The 25,431-nt window shown below is 36.9% G+C and overlaps 3 protein-coding genes and 1 pseudogene across 4 annotated transcripts; all 4 read right to left on the bottom strand.

The window, feature by feature from the left end:
• Nucleotides 1–552: 552 nt before the first annotated feature.
• LOC112605847 lies at nt 553–3,542 on the bottom strand (annotated as a pseudogene). Its single transcript, XR_003115568.1, has 2 exons — nt 3,500–3,542; nt 553–2,144 (listed from the first exon to the last, which is right to left on the bottom strand). The product of XR_003115568.1 is annotated as a bromodomain-containing protein 2 pseudogene (transcript).
• A 3,405-nt stretch (nt 3,543–6,947) lies between these two features.
• On the bottom strand, nt 6,948–7,880 carry LOC112607078 (olfactory receptor 5M3-like). Its single transcript, XM_025358135.1, has one exon. The coding sequence runs from the start codon at nt 7,878–7,880 to the stop codon at nt 6,948–6,950; it is 933 nt and encodes a 310-aa protein (XP_025213920.1).
• A 7,975-nt stretch (nt 7,881–15,855) lies between these two features.
• LOC112607211 (olfactory receptor 1030-like) lies at nt 15,856–16,806 on the bottom strand. Its single transcript, XM_025358333.1, has one exon. The coding sequence runs from the start codon at nt 16,792–16,794 to the stop codon at nt 15,856–15,858; it is 939 nt and encodes a 312-aa protein (XP_025214118.1). The 5' UTR covers nt 16,795–16,806.
• Nucleotides 16,807–23,677: 6,871 nt separating this feature from the next.
• On the bottom strand, nt 23,678–24,717 carry LOC112607147 (olfactory receptor 5M1). The gene has a single exon (XM_025358254.1). The coding sequence runs from the start codon at nt 24,655–24,657 to the stop codon at nt 23,710–23,712; it is 948 nt and encodes a 315-aa protein (XP_025214039.1). The 5' UTR covers nt 24,658–24,717; the 3' UTR covers nt 23,678–23,709.
• Between the last annotated feature and the right edge of the window lie 714 nt (nt 24,718–25,431).

Genomic DNA, 25,431 nt, shown 5'->3' with positions numbered 1-25,431 from the left:
CTCTATTGTAAGTTCCTCAAATTCTCAAATTTTCAAAGAATCTTTGAAATATGAAGAAGTATGGCCTTCTACTTCAAATAATCCTGAATCTTGAATTTGCATATGAAATTGAATCTTTTTTTTGAATAATATTTTCATTTACAAGTTAGAATGAATAAAAACGTCCAGGGGACCAATGGGGAGATGACTGAAACCCCCAGGGCCCAAAATGGAGCGGAAGGAAAAAGGGAAAACAGAGTAGAAAAAAAAAAAAGAGGCAAGGTAAACAAAAAGCTCCCCCTTCTTCCCTCCCCATGGAGCCTGAGGGGACCACAGCCCACCCTCCCCCCATCCTTACCTAGCTTAAAATAAATTAGAACAAACAACCTCGAAACAGGGCCCTTAGACTAAGTGAATAGGGCAGCTATGGCCTCAGGTAACTCCAGATCAGGGCTTTGCACACTCCCACCCTATACCCCCTTGCCCTGCCCCATTTGAATGGGGACTCTGTGTCCAAGAGATCACTCCCCAATGGGGCTGGGAATTCAGTGTTACTTTGTCCATGTCCCTCCTTCAGTAAATGACCCTGCATACCTCCCCCACTGCAGAGCCAGCTCTCCTAGAGGGGGCCTGGGGGATGAGATGAAAAAATGTCACAGCAAAGGGGGAAGGGGCAGGTGGGGCAGGGTGGTCTAGGGGTTCGGTCCTGCGGAGCCTTCCTGCCCCATCTGGCCTGACCCCTTGGCCTAAGTCTGAATCACTGGTGTCTGAAGAAGAGGCTGATCAAGAGGAGGAGCTGGAATCTGAGCTGGAGCTGGAAGCGCTAAGGCCTGACGCTGCTACTTGCTGTGCAGAGGATGACCCTGTTTTCTCACTCGCTTTCTTGGGGGGCTTTTTAGTAGAATTGAGCTGTCTGCTGACATCTTGTAACCGCTTTTCTAATTCCCACTTTTTTTCCAAAGTCAGTTCCTCCTTTGCCTTTCCCACAGGCTTCTTAATGGTATAGGGCTTTTGGGCTTCTTACGTAGGCAGGAAAGGACATAGCGCTCAAGCTCTCTAAATGTGGATGGCTTGAGTGTTTCAAAATCAGTCTCAGTCTCTTCTGGGTTTGAATCATGTAAAGGGGACTCCCTGGCTTGGATTATACGCACAACTCGGCCCAGCTTCTCCCCAGGTAATTTGTTGATGTATAGGCTCAGCTGCCGCTTCTCATCGTGACTCATGGGCCTGCTCTCTTCCTCCTCCTCTGAATCATAACCTGTAGGCAGGGCAGGTGGGGCTCTCTTTGTGGCCTTTTTGGGGAGCTTGGTGCCACTTCCTCCAGAAGGTCCAAAGCCAGAAGGGTCTAAAGCAGTGCTGCCATCCCCACTGCCACATGCTTTCTTGGACTTCTTGGGCTGAGGTGGGTGGGGTCCCTGAGGCCCCTTGTCATCTTCATCGGCCCCAGCTCGGCCTTGATGCTTCTCCGCCTTCCGTTTCTTCTTTTTCTCTTTTTTTCTCTTTTTTTCTCTCTTTTCCTTTTGGGCTTGGATATTGGACCATGGGACAGAGCAGCCTGTTGTTCATGTACTGCCTGAAGCTGTTCCTGTAGTTCTGCTAAGCGTTGAACCCTTTCTTCCTCTGAGTCTGAGCTTTCACTCTCTTCTTCTTCCTCATCTTCCTCATCCTCTTCCTCAGAGGAGCTCTCACTGCTGCTTTCCTCACTGGAGGACTCTGAAAATGATTTGGCCAAGCCAGGGGGCATGACAGTAGAGACTGGTAAAGGCCCTGGTTCCAGTGGTTCATCTGGCATCTTGGTATAACGGAACTCAAAACCATCCTGTAGCTTTCCTGCCATTGCCACAATCTCGTGATCTGGGGGACTGCACTTATAGCAGTTGGAGAACATAAGCCGCACATCAGCAGCAAACTCCTGTGCATCCCAGAAATCATGGTTCTCCATCTTCCGCTTGACAGTGCTGAGGTCCATGGGGTGCTTAATGATGTCATGGTAGTCATGCAGGCCAAGTGCAGAAGCATCCACTGTTTCATAGAAAGGCCAAGCATAGGCAGCATGCTTCTTAGTAACTCCTACAAAATGACATTGCAATGTTTTAATTGTTCTGAAAGCTTTCCTTTCTTAGAGCTCTGCTGTGGTTGCTGAGAGTCAGGCAAGAAATTGACATCTTTTTAAAACACATGATGATCATGTGTTTTGGGGTCCTCCAAGGAAACAGAATAGCCTATTAATATTTATTTACAATATTGATATATATACACACAAACATATACACACATATATAAAATATATATACACATATATACACATATATATGTATAATGTCTACATGATATATAGGAGATATACACACACATTTTTATTACACACACATATATGAGGAGATTCATTATTAAAATTGGTTCATGTGATTATAGGGGCCGAGAAGTCCCATGATATGCTATCTGCAAATTGAAGGACCAGGAAAAATGGTGGTGTAATTCAATTTGAGTCTGAAGGCCTTAGAAGTAGGGCTCCTGATGGTGTAGCTTCTAGTCTGAGTCTGTAAGCCTGAGAAGCAAGGTTGCTGGTGTGGGTGCTGGTGTAAATCCCAGAGTCCAAAGGCCCAAAATCCAGGAATTGATGATTAAGGGCAGAAGAAGACAGATGTTCCAGCTTACGCAGGAGAGAATTCACTCTACCTCCACCTTTGTGTGCTGTGTGGGCCCTCAGCAGATTGGTTGATGCCCACCCACATTAATGAGGGTGACCTTCTTTACTTAGACACTGATTCACATGCTCATCTCTTCCAGAAACACTCCCACAGACATATCCAGAAATAATATTGCACCAGGCATCTGGGGCTCCCTTAACCCAGTGGAGTTGACACCCTAAAATTAACCAACACAATGTGTAATTTCAGAGAGTAACCATTAATAAATCTAGTGGTGATCAGAGGTAAGAAATTATAGCTAACATCTAAGGTACAGTTGAGGAATAATAAATTACATAAAATGACATGGGAATAAAAAAGAAATGCACTTTCTGTCTGTCTCCATTGGTCTTCCAACAATACACTAAACAGAAAAAAAAATTGATATAAGCAGCTAAATCTCATTAACAGTTTTATTGAACTTCCAGGTCAATGCCAACAGAGTTATCTAATCAAACAGAAGTTAAAAACCTTAATTTACTCTGTTAAAAAACTCATCTTATTACAGATTTTATGAGCAAAAAACTCATATCTGATAGTGTAGCACCAAGGATGATTCAGCACAAATAAGAATACAGAATAGAGGAATTGTCAATACTCCCCACAAGCTAAATATAACAAGCCCTGAGTGACGGTTAGCCCGGTGATGAAGAGCAATAGTAAAGTTATAGGAAACTAGTGGTTAGATATGATTCTAGCGGGTACAAGGTCTACAAAGAAATAAAGAATTGGGGACCTCAAGAGTGTTTAGAGGACTTCCTTACTACCTAAATTCAAAAATACACACATAACCTTCCCTTATTGTATCACTCTATTTCAAATTAAATTACCAACAAATATGGATTCTTTTCCAGACCAGGTGTGAAGCGACATTAAGTATCTCAGTTAAAGAGTTCGGTTTCTATTGTCAGACCATGGTTGAACCCTGGTTCCATGACTTATTTTATAAAACTGGACATGTTTTATTCTTGTTTTGTTTTCACTTGTTCTGTTCTTCAGTATGACTTAACAATAATAATATCCAATTCATTGTCTGTGAATATGGAAAGAGCTATTAGCTATTAATAATATTCATTTCATAGTCTGTGATTATGAAAAGATATTACTAATAATATTCATTTCATTGTATGTGAATATCGAAAAGAGATATTATACAATAAGTATGCATAATAAATGCAAAATAATTATCAAATACACTCCATTAATCATTTGTAATTATCAACTAATATAATCCTATTAAAATATGTCTCTTATGTATCTCTCTCACACACTACACACAGCACAACATAGATAAAATCATTAATGCATTCCTATAAACAATAAAAGAAAATAAAATCTACGATGTAAGCTTCATCAGACAATTCCAGGTAGATGCATTTTTCCCCAACCAGAGAACGAAGAGAAACATTCCCAGAAAGGATGCAGAGTTGAAAAGCGCATGCTATATGTGGGAGTAGTAAACACCTTCGACCTGATGAAAGAGAAACTGGGGAAAGTCAACATGAGAAGCCTCCCTTAACTGCTTGACTTAGAAGGCAAGGAGAAACTAAGAATTTTCTCTTAGAAATGATACTATGGGAAGTACATCTATAGAGAAAGAGAGCCAACTGTTCTGTGTGTGGGGTTTTCTCAAAATTATGTACATATATTCTATTGTATATAATTATATATGTATATACATATACAAATATATTGTATATATGTATGTACTATATACATATATAATGCCACTGTATATAATTAAATACATGTGTATATTATATGTATATAATTAAATACATGTATATATTATATGTATATAATTAAATACAGTGGTATATAATTAATACAGTGGTATAACATATATATTATACATATATGTATATAATTATATACAGTAGTGAAATTTATGCATATAATTATATGCCATGGTATTCTATATGTATATGATTATATACATTGTATACATTATACCACTGCAAATATATGCATATAATGTATAATATATAATATACATATATACAATATACATATATGTGTATTATATATTATACAGTGGTATATGTAATATGTGGTACAATATATAATACATAATATATCATTGTATATTATATGTATCTAATATACTGTGGTTTCATATATGGATATAATTATTTACATATATAATATGTATGCATATACATATATACATATGTATTATACACATGCATAATACACATATAATACAGTATTCTATATACACATATATGCAAATACATATATATTTATATCTATATACATATACATGAATATATAACATACATATATCACTGTGTATAATATAGATGCATAGTTTATTATATAGGTAATATAGATACAGTTCATATATATTATACCACCATATGTACTGTAGTACAGTTTATTATATATATTATTATAGATGTATAGTTTATTATATTGTTACATTATATATGTTGCATTATATATAGTAACTTTATGCATACATAATACATGTATGTATAAAATATACTCATATACATATACCACTGTATATACTTTATAGATGTATAATATATGTGCCTTATCACAGTAATTATAGGTACATATATGAGAGGCATGTTTGTGTTTTTGTGTGGTTTGTGATTGTGATTACTTGGCATAGAGTTGTTTTTTGACCGTTAGTCTTCAATTCTGACTTGTGTGCATATGAGACACAGAATCCATAGGCACAAGTCACAGAAATAAGAATGTAATCAATCAGGCATTTTAGAGAAATGCTATAAAAAAATAAAAATAAACCTAAAAACAGTTAAAAAATGGTATTTGTAACCCTAAAATCAGAAATTGCTACAGAAAACCATAGAGATTATTAAAACAAAATCAAAGATTTAGTTCTTGAGGATCGGGAATTTGGGCATGTAAGCATATCAGCAAATTACTAGCTAATATAGTTAACAAGAATAAGAAAGGTTGAAAGCATACAATATCATGAATTTTATTTCTCCCCCATGAAATTCACAAACAGGTATTCCAGATCATAGTAGGGAGTTCTGTTCCACACTGTCTTTCAGGGTGTTAAGTTGCTGAGCCTACTGTCCTCTACAATGTATAGTTTACACGGTCACCTTGAGCATCAATATCCAGCTGTCAGGTGTTGGAGAAAGAATGGGGAAGCCATCTACATTTTTTAAACACGTTAGCCTAGAAGTTTTTCATGTAAAACTCACACATCCATGCCATTTGTGAGAACTAGTCACACTGTAGTAGTGGTGGGAAATGTCATTTTTGACAGACAGCCACTTTCAAGCAAGAACTCTACCTTATGGAGCAATAGATTGACACTGAAAATATATACAAAATCTGAGGACTTCATGGTAAAATAGCAAAGGATAAGGCACCTGCTGCACATAAATTATGATTTATTAATTTTAAAGTCAGATACAGTGCAAATGAATGCACTAGAACTTCTAAGGGGAACAGCTAGTTTCTTCTACCATCAAACCCAAAAATACAAAACAAAACGCAAAGGAAAAAGAAGTAAATACACCTCTATAAGTGTTCAAAATATTCCAAAAGTCATTTACTGAAATGTATTTAGAGGAGCACCTTCTACATTCCAAAACACCAGTGGGATTGTGTCATCACTTTCTGATTGTCGTTTAAAATGGTAAGATATACGTAAGATCTCAAATGGATATCAGAGGATATTAAATAAGTCATTTATAACGGAATTTTATTTAATGTATTAGTATACACTTGAAAATGAAAACTCAGGCAGTATACAATAATTAATGTTTCTTAGACTTTGTAATATATTCTACATAATATATTCCATTCTCAGGAATGTTGTTTTCCATTTTAACAATAATTAATGGTGAAATCATATTCTACTTAAATATTTTGCAATAGTAACATAATCTAGAGCCAAAACTTACTCTAGGGGCAAAAAACAAACAAACAAACAAAAACACATAGAGAACACTGCAGTTGTTTTGAAAACATAATTGAAAGAATGGACTTATGAAATTTTAAAGAACCATAAAAGCTTCCCCGGTTACAAAATAAGAATATGACATTGTGTAGAAAGGAAAAACTGTAGATGGTATTGTCAACACGTTTTCACCATTTGAGATTTTGTGACCCAGAGGGTCTTGTTTCTTATATACTTCTCTTATCTGGACACCATTATCCCTTTTTCAATTATCTATTATTTTGTACTTACTGAAAATATAAATAACACGTTTCTTCAAAATTGTCTAAAAACTTTGTTAATTTCCACCTCTTCTAATGAACTAGAATCTCATAATACATTTTAAGTTCTTATTTATTTAAAAATGCTCTACTCATCGCTTTGCTCATGGCCTCCTTTACGTCTTTGTTCCTGAGACTGTAAATCATGGGGTTCAACATAGGAATGACTGTGGTGTAGAAAACCACCACCATTTTCCCCTGCTCCACCGACTCCTCAGTTGGGCTTCTAAGGTACATAAAGAAGAGTGTTCCATAAAATATGGTGACAGCTGTCAAGTGGGACCCACACGTGGAGAAAGCTTTCTTTCTCCCTTCTGCTGAACGCATCCTTAAGATGGCAATGAGGATGAAAATGTAGGAGATAATAATGACCAGTAAGGAATAAGAAAAGTTGAGACCTGCCAATGTGCGCATAGTGTATTCTTTAATCAAAGTCCCTGCACAGGCCATTTTGATGAGAGCTGGGTCTGCACAGTAGAAGTGGTTGATCTCGATGTTCCCACAGAAGTACAAACCATGGGTCCACAGTGTTGAGATCAAACTGATAAAGAAGCCGTATATGTAAGGGAAAGAAATCAGTCGAATACAGACAGTTCTTGACATTCTGCTGCCATAAAGTAGAGGGTTTCCAATCGCCATGTATCTATCGAAGGCCATCACAGCAAGAATGAAGACTTCTACATGGACAAAAGCAATGAAGAAAAAACACTGCACTATACATCCAGGATAGGAAATTGTTTTGGTCTCAGATACCAAATTTTCCAACATTTTAGGAGTGACGTTAGAGGAGAACCACACATCTGCAAAAGACAGGTGACCAAGGAAAAAGTACATGGGGCTGTTGAGCTGGGGACTGACCCTGATTAATATGATCATGCCAATGTTCCCAACCAGGGTGATAAAGTAGACCAGCAGGAATATCACAAAGAAAAGTTGCTGTAATTCAGGACGACTAGTTAATCCCAAAAGAATGAATTCTGTTACATCAGTGAAATTGAGCATTTTCTTAAATCTGATCCAGAGATAGATGCATTTTATCTAATAAAACAAATATAAATAAGTAAATACACACACGGAATATTATTCTACATTTGTATTTTTCTAACTCATTTGCTTTCAATATCTTTGCTATTTTTCCTTATATCTCTCTTCTCTTCTTTCTCATACATCTTTTCTCAGCAGTGTTTCTGCTATATATATATATATATATATATATGCACGATTTTTTTTTTTTTTTTTTTTTTTTTGAGAGGGAGTCACACTCTGTCTCCCAGGCTGCAGTGCAGTGGCGCAATCTCGGCTCACTGCAGGCTCCGCCTCCTGGGTTCACGCCATTCTCCTGCCTCAGCCACCCGAGTAGCTGTGACTACAGGCGCCCATCACCACGCCAGGCTAATGTTTTGTATTTTTAGTAGAAATGAGGTTTCACCGTGTTAGCCAGGATGGTCTCGATCTCCTGATCTCGTGATGCGCCCGCCTCGGCCTCCCAAAGTGCTGGGATTACAGGTGTGAACCACCGCGCCCGGCCATATATATGCAAGATTTTACATCAGAAAGTGGTAAAATAATACAGAAACATAGCAATATAACTTACGATGTCTAGTTTTTGCATGTCTAAGAAGCACAATTTTTATTTTTGCCATATTCTGGAAAGACAAAAACCTTTTAACACTGGCCCTAACTTTAAAAAGGGCTAACATTTTACTTATTCACTATATTTGTAGAGCTTAGATGATCTATCACATATTAGAACTTTATTTAAAGCTACATGCAAAAAAAATATACTATTCCATAATTAGTAAGTTAAATGGTACCTTCATTTGATCATCCTGCAAAATTTAAATGTTACTTAGAAAAAAATGACTTAATAAAAACTGTATACATGCATTAACATAAACTCACTACACATATCAAAAGAGAATAGTTTCTTAGTTAATTAGGCAATTATTAATTTTATTTAAATCAACCTTAAAAAATTAAATCATTGCCAGCCATATCCCCATTGTAAACAAGTCTGATAAGCGTGAACTCAAGCATCATCTCTTCTTTAGAATCTTATCCTCTCTTGGCTCTAAAGCACTAACAAATTCTATGCTAGTCTCTTCTTTTCTCTCTGTCTTAGAAGGGTGAGTAAGATAAGATGAATAAAATACTGGGCGAAGAACTACATTATTCTTCTCTAAGTATATAAGCTTAATTAATAAAATGTGTAAAATGCACCAGCAAGCTAGAGACATTTGTTAAGACGTTAGGAGTAAAGGTGTTTTTGGTTTTTGACTGCATCGGTTTAAGAAAGTTAGCCATCTGGATTCTGGGTACCTTCTAGCATACTCTTATACTCTAGTTTAAATATCATGAGCTAATTTACAAGCAGCAATTTTCTACATATGCTACATGTATTCATGGGCCAAGAGGATGCATAACCAGTCATTTTTTTCTATAAAACTACCCTATATTTGCTACCTAAAAGCAAGTTAGAAAAATATGATTATCACTTCCCAGGTCATCTCCATTGATGTTGAGCTGAGAAAGAGTAAAAAATAATGATTCAGGTGATCCATTTGTTGTTTTAGATATTATATATTAACAAAATTGAAACATCTTATTAGTATCAAAATGGCTAGAGGTTCTTGGGTTTAATTCCAAGCTCTGCTACTCTGCTACCTACTAGGTGTGCATGTGACCTTAGACCTAACCCCTGTGCTTCAGTTTCCTCATGGGGAAATAGGGATAATGAAAGAGTGTGCCTTAAGGAGTTGTTATGACAATTAACAAAGATAATGTACATAAAAGGGTAAACTGAGGAAAATGCCAAGCTGTGTGTTGTAGTTCTTATATTTTTTTAACATTTTTGCTCCGATTTTCTTATTTGTAAAAATTATCCTGTAGGTTAAACCCACTGACTTTCACTAATATTAAGCATTCTATATAAATCTGCTAAAATCCCAATTTTATTTTGCCATTCTCTTTTATGCCTTTAGAAAAAAAAAATAGTTAACACTTTTGTTTTTCCTTAATCATCATGTGACCAAAGAAGAGCCATAAGAAACCTGTTGTGTTTCTCAGAGTTTTTGTGAAGAATATTTCATTTCACTACACAATTTGAGTGTCCAATAATGGTTAAGAAAGTCATGCACTTGTGTGAAGAAGACTCTGAACTTCAAGGGTTAAGAGAGTTACACATAAAAAACTCATATTAGAATTGTGTGTTCCTTGAATTACTATAAACATAATATTCAGGATAATATGAGTAAAAACGTTTAATATGAATCTCAAATGTTCTTGGAAGTTGAATTTTTTTGGTTTGTTTGTTTTTTCAAAATGGAAATGGCTTTGGTAGAAATACCTAGAAAAAGACTTTGGCTTTTAGTTTCTAACATTCTCTGGCCTTGTTTTTTGAGTACCTTATGTTAGTGTGTCATGTATTCAGAAGGAGAAAATACAAGAAAAAAGTAAATGATATTGGTCTTCAAGCATCTAAGTGCTGAGTGTATCAATAAGTAAAGTCAAGCCAAATGAGTTGAGTCTCCAAGAAGGCTTCAAATCTGAATAGACATTTAATGACAAATTTAAGTTGGGGAACAGAATGAGATTCAAACTGCTGACCCTCTCATGAAATCCATCGAAGTTTACCATCAGTTGTGGTGAGATATAAGTAGGGTGAACAACTGCCACTCAGTTTGTCTCCAAACTTCCTAGTTTAGGAATGTAAGATTGCATCTTGGTAAACCCCATGATCTTAGGCATACTAAGAAGATTGGTCGCCCTAGGAAGTGTCAGAGCCCGTTTACATAAACTGCAAGGGACTTACAGGCATCGTCAAAGTGCTACCTGTAACAAGGCAGGGAATTATAGGCGATGACACACAGAGCTGACTAGTTCTCTCAGGCTGTGTCCATGTGAAGCTCCAGCCAGTTATGATGGAGAAAGAAGAATGAAAAAAGGACCTAATGGTTTCTAAGTAATGTAGAATCATTTATTAATGTCTGTGGACAAGAAGGCTTCTATGTCAATAATTGAGTTTGCAAACATATTGTTGATATTGTATAGATGCTCGTCCTGCATAAAAGTTTGATTCAATGACTCTGTACACGTGTATGAGAGAGAGACAGAGACACAAAGAAATACAGAAATTGATATCACTTGTATTACCAAGACAATACCTTCAGTAAATGAAACAGAAACCATTATTTTTTGGGTTACCACTTAATGACACTTGATGAGAAGGATTTCTGTTGTTCAGATAAAGTAATATAGATTTCTTTCACTAACTGAATTGTAGCTCTCGCACTGGGGGCCTCAAGTCCAAAGCACCATCCACATCTAACTTCTATTGCCACAGACAAGTCTTTCTAATTCCACTTCCTACGCACCTTCCATAGAATAAGAAACCTTCCTGCTAGGAATGAGGACAGCTTAGATAATTGACACTTTAGACAGATTTTATAAAAACACATTGATTTTCCCTGTGCATATACCTACCTGTGCATGAGAAAAAAAATCTTATTGGAGGCATCCCATCTGCCATGATCAATGAATAATTCAGAAGGATTTATAAGCGTTGAATTAACCACTATGGGGCTTTCTCGGTGGGGAATACAGATAGAACCCTGAAGTAATTAAAATGTCACCTATTGCATCATCTGTAATGTAAAGTGAATCTCAAGAGCAAAATGTCTCTAAACAGAACTAGACCTTTTATAAAACAAGGGCTTGAAAAATATGAGGTTTTGCTTTCTTCCTGTTTAAAATGTTTTCTATGTATCCTAGGGACTGTATTGCATTTGTTTGGAGGGGAAAAATGGTCTTGTTTTCCCATGTGATAAGAATCATGTCAATATCACATCAGTCACAAAATATATTTGGAATAACTTATACTTCACAATAGGCACACTAGCACTTTTTCTGTATTAATGAAGAAAGTTTCTTCCCTTTTTGAGTAAGAAAGTTAGTAAAAAATGAGAGAATAAAGGAGGATACATTTCCTATGAATAGTCATTGATGAACCCTAAATGGGCTTCTCCTTTCTGAAACGAGAAATATAATTCTCTAAAACCAACTTAATTCCAAGGTTAGGGTTGATCATTTCCCATTGTTGTTTATGTTGTTTTGTTCTTTTTAATATTTAAAAATATATTCCTTGATGTATTGTTTTCATTGATAAAACTGATTTCTAATCGCTATTTTCTTCATGTTTATAGTTTCCGCCAATTTAGGAGAGAAAAATAAATTAATGTGCTTAATAAATATGATTTAAATTTATATTGACAAAGATAATTGTTAGAAAATGTAGTGGATATACTTTCAGTTCACAATCTCTATGTCATAAAGCATGCAACTCTATTTCTCTAATTGAGCTTGATTAATATTTTGAGGTTCTACAAAAAATTAGCTGGGCATGGTGGTGGGCGCCTGTAGTCCCAGCTACTCGGGAGGCTGAGGCAGGAGAATGGCATGAACCCGGGAGGCAGAGCTTGCAGTGAGCCGAGACTGCGCCACTGCACTCCAGCCTGGGTGACAGAGCGAGACTCTGTCTCAAAACAAAAACAAACAAACAACAGCAACAACAACAAATATATATATATATGTATATGTGTGTGTGTGTGTATATATGTATATATAGAGAGAGAGAAGGGGGGGGAGAGAGAGAGAGAGGTTCTATTTTTCACGTTGGAAAATACTAACTTGATCGGTTTCTCTTACTGCTTTCCTCAGGCTGCATCTGAGTGCTAGCAGATGAATATACTCCAAAGCATTGAAAAACAATTGTTAGTTGTCGTTGTGGTGGTGGTGGTGGTGGTGGTTTCTGAGATAGGGTCTTGCTCTGTCACCCAGGCTGAAGTGCAGTGGTACAATCTTGGCTCACTGCAGCCTCAACCTCCTGGGCTCAAGCCATCCTCCCACTTCAGCCTCCCGGTAACTGGAACTACAAGCTGATGCCACCACGCCCAGCGAATTTTTTTGTACTTTTTGTAGAGATGAGGTCTTGCTATGTTGCCTAGGCTAGTCTCAAACTCGGGGGCTCCTGCCTCAGCCTCCCAAAGTGCTGGTATTACAGGTATGAGTCACTGCACCTGGTGAAAAAACGCAGTTCTTGATCTTGATGTCATTGTCTGTAGATATCAGTATTCATTTATTTATTCATTTATGCATTTACTGTGTGCCTGGAAACATAGTTCAAAAACTTGTGTCTATGCTCATGGATTTTATATTCTAGTGATGCATTCTTATTCTTATTTGATCACTGCTGAGTTTTCTGTATTCCAAACTTTGAGACCTCTTAATTTTTCCCAAATTTTATTAATTTATCTTTTATTTTTGGGATGGGGTCTCTCTTTGTTTCCCAGGCTGAAGTGCAGATGCACAATACAGGCTCACTGTAGCTTCAATCTCTCAGTCTCAAGGAATTCTCCCACCCCAGCCTCCCAGGTAGCTGCGACTACAGACATGTACCACCACTCCCAACTAGTTTTTTGTTTGTTTGTTTTTGTGCAGACAACATCTCACTGTATTGCACAGGCTGATCTCAAACTCCTGAATTCAGCGATCCTCCTGCCTTGGCCTTCCAAAGTGCTAGGATTATAGGGATGAGTCACCCTGCCTGGCAAATTTTTTTTTCCAATTTTATACTCTATTTTTTATTCAAATAACATAGAGCATTTTGGAGCTATCATGCAACGCTGGATCACAGACTTGCCATCAGTGTCTGAAGTGGCTAGGGGATGCGGGGCGAAGGAATATTGTGGGGTGAGCCTGTGTGATCTGAGGCAAATGCCAGGTAGATAGTGTCAGAATTGAATTGTAGGAGAAGTTGGTATCCACAGAGAATTGGAGAATTGCTTTGTGGAAAATACACACGCGCGCACACACACACACACACATAAAAGTGTGTGTGAGTGTGTTGAAGGTGGTAAAACAGTTCAATTTTCTTTCAGATATATATGATCATGGAATATTAACTAACATTGACTCAATAGAATTATGGTCTAGAACATAAGGCTGTGTGGGCCATCTATCAGTCAATAAGATTTTAATAAATGCTCACAGGTCTCTGAAGATCATATTCCCTTTTTTCCTAAGCATAACAATTAACACGATAAACTGTACCTCTACTGGCAAAATTATTTTCAATCCAAAGATGTCTTTATTGAACTAATGGTTAGATATTATTGGTTAACATCAATATAACAAAATAGTCATTGTATTTAAATTACTGCCTTATCCATTCCTTTAACTTTTAAAGTAGGATTAGATGTGAGAAGAAACACCATCAGGCTTGGTCAGTACTTAGGATATCAGGCACATCTTTGCTAGGTATTGCTTCTCCTGCTATGCAGTAATTCAGCTTGTGACCCCTAACAGTTTTGTTTCTGTTTCCAGTCTTTAAGTGGTTGGATTATGTGCTTTCATTAGCACCACAGAAGGGGAGTTCTAGGTCCTCAAACTATTCATCAGGCTGAGAAGCATCTTTAGATGATTGGGTAAACAGCCAAGTAACCTGATTCCAACTCTTTCCTGATACTTGGATTTTATTTTATTTTATTTTTTCAGAGACAGGGTCTTTCTCTAGAAAGACTGAAGTGAGTGGCTGAAGTGAGTGGCTGAGTGGCATAGTCACACCTCACTCCAACCTCAAAACTCCTGAGCTCAGGTGATCCTTCCACCTTAGCCTCCTAAAGTGCTGGGATACAGGCATGAGTCACTGTGACTGGCTGGACTGGAGTTTTTTGACACCATGGCTTCACACTTATGAGGAATTTCCTTATGACAATGATCCATGAAGACCACAAGTTTGACACAGATTATAATGGTGTATTTGCCTTTGCTGCTAAAACATTTTAAGATGGTCAGGTATGGTGGCTCATGCCTGTAATCCCAACCACTTTTTGAGGCTGAAGCAGGCACATTGCTTGAGCTCAGAAGTTCAAGAGCAGCCTGGGCAACGTGTTGAAATCCTGTCTCTACCAAAAATACACAGAAATTTGCCAGGTGTGGTGGCATGATCCTATGGTCTCAGCTACTTGGGAGGTTGAGGGGGAAGGGTTGCTTGAGCCTGGGAGGTGGAGGCTGCAGTGAGCTGAGATCACGTCACTGCACTCCAGCTTGGGTGACAGAGGGAGATCCCACCCATCTAAAAAAAAAAAAAAAAAAAAAGACATCGTAAGATACAGTGTTGATCAATGGAGAAACTAAATAAGAAAATTTTAGCACACACTTGCTGATAGTTGATTTAACATCAGCAATGTTGATCCCTCTCTAGCAACCTCTAAAGATGAAGGAATATTGTAATTTGGCTGAGACCATATTAGAATCCTTCATGGTATAATGATAAGTGAAATGGAAGGAAAGTAAGAATATAGTAATTTACTTGCACTGGGGTGAGCTTCCCTGCTCATGTTGACATTTAAATACAACTAAACCTAAGCATCATGATTTATAAAAATAACTTTAGTGGAATGACTGTTATCAAAACAAAATAAGGCAAAAATTCAGTTTTGCATCTTTTTTTTTTTTTTTTTTTTAGACGGCATCTTGTTCTCTTGCCAGGCTGGAGTGCAGTGGCTCTATCTCGGCTCACTGCAACCTCTGCCTCCCGGGTTCAAGTGATTCTCCTGCCTCTGCCTCCCAAGTAGCTGGGATTACAAGCAACCATCACCACACCCGGCTAATTTTTGTATTTTTAGTAGAGACGGGGCTTTACCATGTTGACCAGGATGGTCTCGATCTCTTGACCTTGTGATCCGCCCACCTCAGTCTCCCAAAGTGCTGAGAATTACAGGCATGAGCCACCGCGCAAGCCTAAATAGAATCTTCTGCTCTTCCCATTTCAACCCACTAGTTTCAGGAAGCTTAACTCAGTCGGCTACCTCACAGAAAATCAGAAATGAATTGTGCAAATTTAGCCTAAAATGTGAAATCTAACCCAATGATATTATATCTCATTACTTCACAAATTTTTAACGATGGCTTAGCATTTTTATTCTCCCAATGTTTGTTTTCCTATTGCTTTTTTAAATGCCTGTTTCACATCCTTGTTCCTGAGGCCATAGATCATGGGGTTCAGCATGGGTATCACTGTGGTGTAAAACACAGCCACCATTTTCCCCTGCTCCACGGACTCCTCTGTGGGGCGTCTCAAATGCATGCAGAAGAGGGTTCCATAGAAGATTGTGACAACTGTCAGGTGGGAGCCACATGTGGAAAAAGCTTTTTTCCTTCCCTCTGCAGAACGGCTTCTGAGGATAGCGACAAGGATGAACATGTAGGATGTGAGAATGATGAGAAGGGACTGGACGTTGCTGTAGCCAGCTACTATGTACATGGACAGCTCCTTGCTGTATGTGTCAGAGCATGCCAGTTTGATAAGAGGAGGATCAGCACAGTAGAAATGGTTGATTTCATTAGCACCACAGAAGGAGAGGTTGTAGGTCCTTAAAGTTTCCATCACGCTAAGAAGAAAACCATACACATAAGGGACAATGACCAGGCGGACACAAACACTTTGGGACATTTTGCTACTGTAGAGCAATGGATTACAGATGGCCATGTAGCGGTCATATGCCATGACTGCCAACATGCAGTGCTCTGTAAGGACCACAGCAATGACAACATAGCACTGCACCAAACAACCTGCGTAGGAAATAGTCTTCTTCTCCGAAAAGAAATTTTCTAGCATTTTGGGAGTGACATTTGTGGAGAAACACAGATCTAGAATGGACAAACTGGAGAGAAAAAAGTACATGGGAGTGTGAAGTCGAGAATCAACTTTGATTAAAATAATTATCCCCAAGTTTCCTACCACAGTGACTATGTAGACAAAAAGGAACAGCGCAAAGAAGGCAACTCGCAGCTCTGGACAGCTTGTTAGACCCAAGAGAACAAATTCTCTCACTTCAGTATAGTTTCTTCTGGACATTTCTTTGTCTCATGTGAGAGGCACTGGTCTGATTATCTAAGGAGAAATAGAAACTTTTTAAAAATCACTGACACCCTAGTTAAATATCATGCTTTGTATAAAAAAGCCAAAAGGCTTTAATTATGTTATCTCAGTAGCAGTTCTGTAACTGAAGATGAACAGTTATACTATGAAACAAGTCTAAACATTTGCAACAAGTGGCTTCCTTTGAGGCTGAATTTGTAATCACAGTGTGCAATTAAGTTGGAGGCTTAATGCAAAATTATAAATGAAAGTATCCCTATACTTTGGGAAATTTCTTTTAAAAATCTAGATAACTTATATGTTAAAGATTAAATTGTAATAGAGATTTTGAAATGCTTAGAACTTCTACTGACCTGCTTTCATATACATACAAAGCTACATAAGAGGTGGAAAGGACTTTGAGGATAACCCAGGCAAAGTTCTTCATTCTGAAGACTGAGAAACTGAATCCTAGAGAGATGAAGTGACTAATCCCACTCAGATGCTTATCTCATACATCCCCATTCGGTGATCTGCTAATATACTATATATCTCACCAAGTTTGATTTACTGTCTTGAACCTAAAAACATGTATTTATATATTTTGTTGTTTTTGGTAGTAGTGCTTTTGGTGGTGATGTGGATGCTGGTGCTTTGTGTTATAAATTAGTTTTTGAGAACTCGTGTAAATAAAGCCTTTCGTTTGAGTCTTAAACATTGATATCATGTGTTTATAAGCATTTTGTCCAATTTTCACACCACAATTTAGCCTGTCTGTTGGGTTAAACAAGTGTATTTATGCGCCTTCATCAATATCTTAATTCTATATGAAATTTTATATGTATCTTTGAGGTATCAATCTATGTGTTAATTTGTTCCTGTATTTTAATTTCTCACTATTTTACTAAATTCATGCTGCACAGAACCAACATTATAGTCCTCTGCTTGGCTCACATGCTCTTTTATATTGCTGTATAAAGAAGTCCTATATCAGTGAATTTCCCATTCCTCCATTATGTTAACCCTGATGTATAGGTTAGTCATTAGGATAAAAGGAATTAACTTAATCACCCTAAGATGATTTTAAAAAAAATGTTTTCTGGTTCTCAATCTGTACTTACTCGCTGCTAATATGCCCAGAATAAATTATCTGATCTACTTTGATGCCATTGCCACACAACATTAAAAAGCCTTAAAAATGGGCTGGATGTGGTGGCTTATGCCTGTAATCCAAGCACTTTGGGAGGCCAAGACGTGTTGATCACTTCTGGTCATGAGTTCAAGACCAGCCTGTCCAACATGGTGAAAACCCGTCTCTACTAAAAATACAAAAAATCAGCCAGGTATGGTGATGTGCACCTGTAACCCCAGCTACTCAGGAGGTTGAGGCAGGAGAATCACTTAAACACAGGAGGCAGAGGTGTTAGTGAGCTGAGATCATGCCAGTGCACCCCAGCCTGGGTGACAGAGAGAGCTGAGACTTCATCAGGAAGGAAGGAAGGAAGGAAGGAAGGAAGGAGGGAAGGAGGGAGGGAGCGAGGGAGGGAGGGAGGGAGGGAAGGAAGGAAGGAAGGAAGGAGAAAAGAAAAGAAAGGAAGAAAGAGAGGGAGAGAGGGAGGGAGGGAAGGAAGGAAGGAAGGAGGGAAAAGAAAGAGAGTTAAAAATGGAGTGAGATTCTTTGTTCACTGAGGGAAGGATACAATAGCGTAAAAAGATCACTCTTTCCTAAATGATCCATAGAGTCAAATAAATTCCAATCAAAATTCAATCACAATTCTTGTGGAATAGCTGATTCTAATATTTATATGGAAGTGTAAAATAGGAAGAGTCAATATCTCCTAGGACAATAAGCAGTTACTTATTAGATATCAAGATTTACTATAAAACCAGTATTCAGGACAGTATGTTATTGACATGAAATTGGAAAAAAAAGAAAAACAACACACTTTTATGTTCCAGAATAGAAAGTGCAGGAATGGTTATATGTCTATAGGTGATGTGACATATAACAAAGGTGATGTTTCAGATCGGAGTTGGAAAGATGGACTGTTTTAGTGTTTACTATTGGATTAATGGATTATAGATTATTTAAATGGAAAATTATTAAATGGTGTATTTACTTTAAACAATGCACAGAAATTACTTATAATTCTAGGGAGTGGTTTAATGTGTATTCATTGTATTTTGTAGCTTGTAATTTATATAGACACGCATTTACTGAATTTATCAAAAATTATTTTAAATATATAAAATATCAAATTAAGTTAAAATATCATATGTGTTAATCTGTCTCCGAATTTTGATTAACAATTTCAGTATACTAACAATTGCATAAAATGAAATTTACATCTAATTTTTTTCCATGGGGCAATTCAGACATGAGCAAATGTCATTAATGGAGAACTTGTCAGAGGCTGATAAAACTTACCTCTTCTGAGCAGGCTCAGGAAATCAATAAGAGTAGCACTTTATTTTTCACCTAATCTAAGAATATCAGACAAATATTTTCTATTAAATTGTATGAGATCTTACAATTGTTAAACTCTTATTAAAGTGAAATTTTATAGTTAAAAAAATACTAATTCACTTTGTAATACGTTGTCAACCATGCATTTATGTATGCATGCATGCTTATAGCAAATAATTATTGAGCATTTTTCAAGTTCCAGACATGGTGCTGGATGCTAGAAGTGGAGCACTGGACAATATAGAGGAAATAAATTTAGTTAGGTGAGTAACCAGGCTCAGAAAATTTGACATTCTGGTTCCAGCTTACAACTCAGAAGCAGAAGAATCAGAAGAGGAATCATATAATTCTCGGAGCCGTGCTCTCCTTCTACAATATTTTACTTTCCCAGGAAGGTCTATCTCTTCCTTCAGTTCCATTGACTGGTTGAGTAATGATGGATATTGTTTCCAAAATGTTAAAATTCAATGTATCTAACATTATTGTCTCCTTATTCTGCCCCAGGAAACATATATGAATAAATAAAGATCTTGAGTTAGAGTTTTCTTTGAGTTACAGATGATAGTGACAGGCACTCTAACAAAAGTATTGAGATGGATGAGGAAGAAGAAAGCCAGCCAACCAAGGTATCAGTGCCCAAACTGTAAAGAATATGAAAAAATCTGGGCCAAGAATCTAGAATAATGCCTATGAATTGTAACCTAATTGGCAAGAAGGAAGGCAGAAGGGCTTCTTTTAACTCTCAGGTGATGAGCAACTTCTTCAGTACAAGATCTTGGTTTTAGTCCTGACTAAGGAGCTTTGCAAATTTGCTCAGTTCTCACGGGTCATCTGGACACACACTTTTAGTGGAGACCATTATCATTAACCATATTTTAATTCTAGCATTGTAGAGACAATGGCAATCAGAGCTAACTAATAGACTAATATATAATAACTAATATACAGATATAGAGCCCATGAGAAATCTTTCCACTGGTACTGAGAGGCAAGAAACACTCAAAACAAACATTCAAATGCAGACAGTAACTTTGATGATGATGAATTTGACATAATGCATGATTCTGTGACTACTTGTGCAGCCTAAAAAAATAGGCGTGAGAATTTCATTCATCAACTTACTGTTTAAGGTCCTTGACACAAGTTAGTTATTTGATTATGATCAGACTGATTTGATTATAATCCAGCTGATTTATGTTTCAAGTATTTTGTTGAAAAAAATAAAATAATAGTCTGAAAACTAAAGTCTCACTGAGGTACAAGTATTGCTTGTAAAAATCTAGGTCTCTAGACAAAAATACGGCATTGGAAAAGAACCCAGAATCTTATAAATTAAGAGAACCCAAGAGGACGTAATATCTACTCACCCAATTTTGTGAGCTTCACATACTGAAGCTAATGGACCACTTTCACATAGGTTTAATGGTCACAACAAAAAGTCTGTTTGAGCATTTATTTTACTTAGACATCAGAAAAATTTTATATGATTAATTAGGCTGTGTAGACCTAAATTATTTTCAATTTGCCTTTTTCTTGTGGAGATTGGTGACAGTAGGCACCAAGACATTAGGCAAATGGAAAACACAAAAATAATACTAGTTTCAAGTAATAACAGTGAAAACATCTGCTGAAATAGTCATACTATGAAATTCTACCAGGATGTTTCCGTAACACTGGGACTATAAAAAAAGTGAAAGACGAAGCTAAGTAAGCTCCCTACAGATTTTCTTTCATGGAAAATGCATTGTCTGTGCAAATTTGCCTCAAAACTGCCTATTTAAACACATTGCTGTCTAAAATGTACACAATTTAACAAAGTGAATGCAGACATTATTAGATACTGAAAAATAATATGCAAAAACATTTCCTTTCTTACCTGTAAAAACAAGGGTGTCTTTTTCATGACCCCAAAGGTCAAATTCTGGCCAGTGCTGGAAGATATATACCCACATCACTGGTATCAGCACGTATCTCAGGAGAATCCCCACATGAGTAAGAAGAGGTAATTAGAAGTGAAATCACAGTGGAGAACATTCTCAAGGGAAGAAATACTCATTGGTTGTACTATGTTATCTTGAATCAAGATGTTAGAAAAAAAATCTATATTTTATACTTCAGTAGAGCTCAAAGCAATCACCTGTTATCCAACTAGGGTAACACTTTATACAAAACTGAAAAACAAATTTAAAATAGTCTGAGGACACTTAACTTCTCATGAAACCTGAATTCAGGTAATTGTCCTTCCCATCTCAAGAGCACTACTGAATTTCCTCCACTGTTTGCCCTTTATCAAGTTCACACAAGAATATGTACTAAGTACAAACTTCAATATTGTTTAATCTAAATAATAAAAATATTTTAAAAGTATTTCTTTGATAAAGGGATTTGCATTTTGATAGGATGCCTAAGACATGTAAACAAATAATACTAGGTACAAATAATTTCTGGAAAAAAACATGAAATGTTTTAGAAGTAGATTGATGAAGAAACAAACAGGTAGAAGAGACTGGTGACTGCCAATGAGGAAAGTGCCTGACAGGGATAATAATCATATGTTAAATAAGTAAAAAACTAACATATTTAACTTATTGTTTCTATCATGTTTCCCATGTTAAAAAAACTTTCATGGAATTGAGTCCACACTGGAACTCAGCATACTTGCCTCAAAATGCAATTGAGGAAAATGTACATTAAAAATAATATTTGATATTCACAATAACTCCATGAAATGGGGTTTTGCATTTGAATAAACTGATATGGAGAGGGAACTTCTCTAAGTTTACCCAGCTAACAAAACAGTAATAAAACTAGAATTCAGGCTCAGTTCTGAATAATTACAAGGCCAAATATTTTTCTACAACAGCATTCTGTATCAACTTGAAGAGAGTGTTTTATTATCAGCTTATTAGGTGGCATAAATCTTGGGACAGCTGGCTATGGAAAAACTGATGCACAAGAATGTACTTTTTCAAGGATGGGACATTTCCATTGTCTCATGCAGTGAGAGTCTAGGTGTCCCAATTCTCATAAGAGTATATGCTTTTATCATGATAATAATAGTTATGCACACACTAAAATATCAAGGATCGTTTTCTTCAGATCAACATAATGATAAATTTTATCATGCTGTCAGCCTACCCACATGTAGGCACAACCTACTAGTATATAAAAAATACTTAAAGAGGGTGCATTCCTCCACTTGCTTTCTGAGAACACCTTACTCTGTAATGCAGTAGCCTTTAATAAACTATCTCTTCTCACTGCACTTTGCAGCTTATCTTGAAATCTTTGCTCTGTAGATCCAAGAACCCCCTCCTGGGGTCTGGATCAAGACCCTTTTTTCCAGTAACAAAGTCATTTATGCATATGCAAATATCAATTGATAGACCCTATTGACTGCAACTAAATTATTCCTAAGTCAGAGGTACTGCACTGGAAAACATACGTGGAATGCAATTGAAGTATTTTGATGATAGAAATGGATCCATACATTTGAAAACTCAAAAAAAAAAAAAGGTGTTGAGAGTTGATTTTCAGAATCGAGGACCATAACCGGTATTACCACATGAACTAAAAAGAAGCTTCTCAAGATGTTTACAGTGTGGGTTTTGAGAATACTAACAGAAAATTTAACATATAGGTGATTCATATATTTACATTTTTTGCACAGTGATTACAATAAGTTCACAGGTTTCAGAGCTATTGTTCAAGACACCACATTGAAGTAGAAATAATTTCTTTCTTATTTTTTTCTTTTTTTTTTCTTTTTTTAACTTTTGGAGATGGAGTTTCGCTCTTGTTGCCCAAGTGGAATGGAATGGCGTAATCTTGACTCACCGCAACCTCCTCCTCCGGGGTTCAAGCTATTCTCCTGCCTCAGCCTCCCGAGTAGCTGGGATTACAGTATGTGCCACCACACCTGGCTAATTTTGTAATTTTAGTAGAGACAGGGTTTCACCATGTTAGCCAGGCTGGTCTCAAACTCCTGACCTCAGGTGATCCACCCACCTCGGGCTCCCGAATTGCTAGGATTACAGATGTGAGCCACCACACTCGGCATCATTTTTTTAAAAATATAAAATTATCCACCCTATCTTGAACCTCACTATGGCTCTATGGACAGTAATACTCAAAGGGTTTGGATTTTCAGAGCTTCTCTCAGGCTGTTGGTTAAAAATTTACCCCCAAGTAAGTAAACACAGTATTTTCATACAGAATTATTAGATACCAAACAATTTATATTCATAGAATCTCTGACAAATAAAACATTTTTAATTTCAACATTAAGGCTTTTATTTTTAAAAACTAAATCTTCAAAGTGTTAATTTTAAGAATAAACTAAAGTGGTTACTAACAGCCCATAATGTTAAATCATGACTACACTAGGTTTTTCCATTTCAGTTTGTTACCCCACAGGCACTTAGGGATTACAAATAAACACAGGCCTAACCTGCAACTTTACGAAAGGATTTTCCCCTAATCATTTGTTGCATGGCAAGAATTACATCTTTGTTCCTTAGGCTATAGATCAATGGGTTCAGCATTGGGCTCAAAAAACTATAAAAGACTGCAATTATTTTGGACTCCTCTACAGACTTCTCTGATGGAGGCCTTATGTACATGCAGAAAAGGGTTCCATAAAACAAAGTAACTGTCATCAGGTGGGAAGCACATGTAGAAAAGGCTTTGTGCCTGCCTTCAGCAGAACGGATCCTCAAGATCGCTGCAAAAATGAAAAGATAGGACAGAAGAATGATGAATAGAGAGCTTGAGAGAGTAAAGCCTGCAGCTATAAACATTGCCATCTTTTTGACATGGGTGTCAGAGCAGGCCAGCATTATAAGAGGAGGATCAGCACAGTAGAAATGATTGATTTCAAGGGAGCCACAGAAAGATAAGTGAAAGGTCAACAGTGACTGAGAGAACCCACTCAGAAACCCATACATGTAAGGGACAATGACCAGACAGATACAGATGTTCTTGGACATCCTGGAACTGTAATGTAAAGGGCTGCAAATGGCTACATAGCGATCCAGTGCCATTGAAGCAAGGATATAAAACTCAGTGATCACCAGGGCGATGAAGAGAAGACACTGTGTGAAGCATCCAGCGTAGGAGATGGTCTTCTGTTCTGAGAGGAAATTGTGCAGCATATTTGGAGTAACATTGGAAGAATAACAAATGTCTACAAAGGAGAGGTGGCCAAGGAAGAAATACATGGGGGTTTGCAGGTGGGAATTGGTCCTGATCAGCAGGATCATGCACAGGTTGCCTGCCAGCGTGATTAGGTAGATGACCAGGAACACCCCAAACAGGATCTTCTCTAGCACTGGGTCATCTGTCAGTCCCAAGAGAATGAATTCTGTCAGTATTGTGTGGTTTGAGGAGAACATCTTCTTATCTCCTGAAAACTTAAAGTGACAAAGAATGTGAGGATTTCTGTCTGATTCAGATTTGGCGTTTGTTTCATCCATTTATCATTCACTGATTCATCTATTTAGGTGACAATTACTTCTTTTGTTTCAATAATCACATCAGAAATCTTACGTAACATTTTCTTCCTATATGTCTTTTTTAATCTGTGTCTTTCTATACATCAAACCCACATATGTACACAAACATACATATTCTCTATTTCTCTCTGCCATACATACATAATTTTCTTCGTTCATACATTTATACCTGTCTTCTTGGTGTACTCCATATTTAGTAATTTTATTCAAACTTTGTCAGGAAACAAAAAGCCCAAAGGAATGAAAATTAAATATGACAATGGTAGGTTATTTGCAATTGGATAAATAAAGGAAGTCTGATCTTTAGTATCCCTTCAGCTCTGATATTATATTGTTTCAGACACAAAATGAAGAAAGAAAAGCAAAGAATTTTCAATTAAAACCTATAGCTGTGTGCCTTACCTTTATTCAGGAACCATTAAATTAGAGAAGTGAATTGCTATCTGATGTATGGCTAAGAGGGTACAAAAAGAAGACTTGTTTTTTCCACTTTGTAATGTCAGCTGCCTGTTTACTCATGTATACTGTATAGCTTAATTTCTTTCTGTTCCAGTTCCTTGGGTTACTACAGTAAATAAGTATTTCAGCTCATGGAGCACACATTATAATAGAGGGAGCAGATATTAAACACACAGGAAAAGGTACATATTTCAG

This window comes from Theropithecus gelada, chromosome 14 (genome assembly GCF_003255815.1).
Source record: "Theropithecus gelada isolate Dixy chromosome 14, Tgel_1.0, whole genome shotgun sequence".
In the NCBI taxonomy this organism is placed as follows: domain Eukaryota; kingdom Metazoa; phylum Chordata; class Mammalia; order Primates; family Cercopithecidae; genus Theropithecus; species Theropithecus gelada.
Note: the sequence above shows the minus strand (reverse complement) of the source record. Positions and strands in the feature narration are given on the sequence as shown.

What these genes read in the sequence shown, in the direction of transcription:
- LOC112607211 (XM_025358333.1), bottom strand. Translation starts at nt 16,794, where the DNA reads ATGTCCAGAAGAAACTATACTGAAGTGAGAGAATTTGTTCTCTTGGGT.
- LOC112607147 (XM_025358254.1), bottom strand. Translation starts at nt 24,657, where the DNA reads ATGTTCTCCTCAAACCACACAATACTGACAGAATTCATTCTCTTGGGA.
- LOC112607078 (XM_025358135.1), bottom strand. Translation starts at nt 7,880, where the DNA reads ATGCTCAATTTCACTGATGTAACAGAATTCATTCTTTTGGGATTAACT.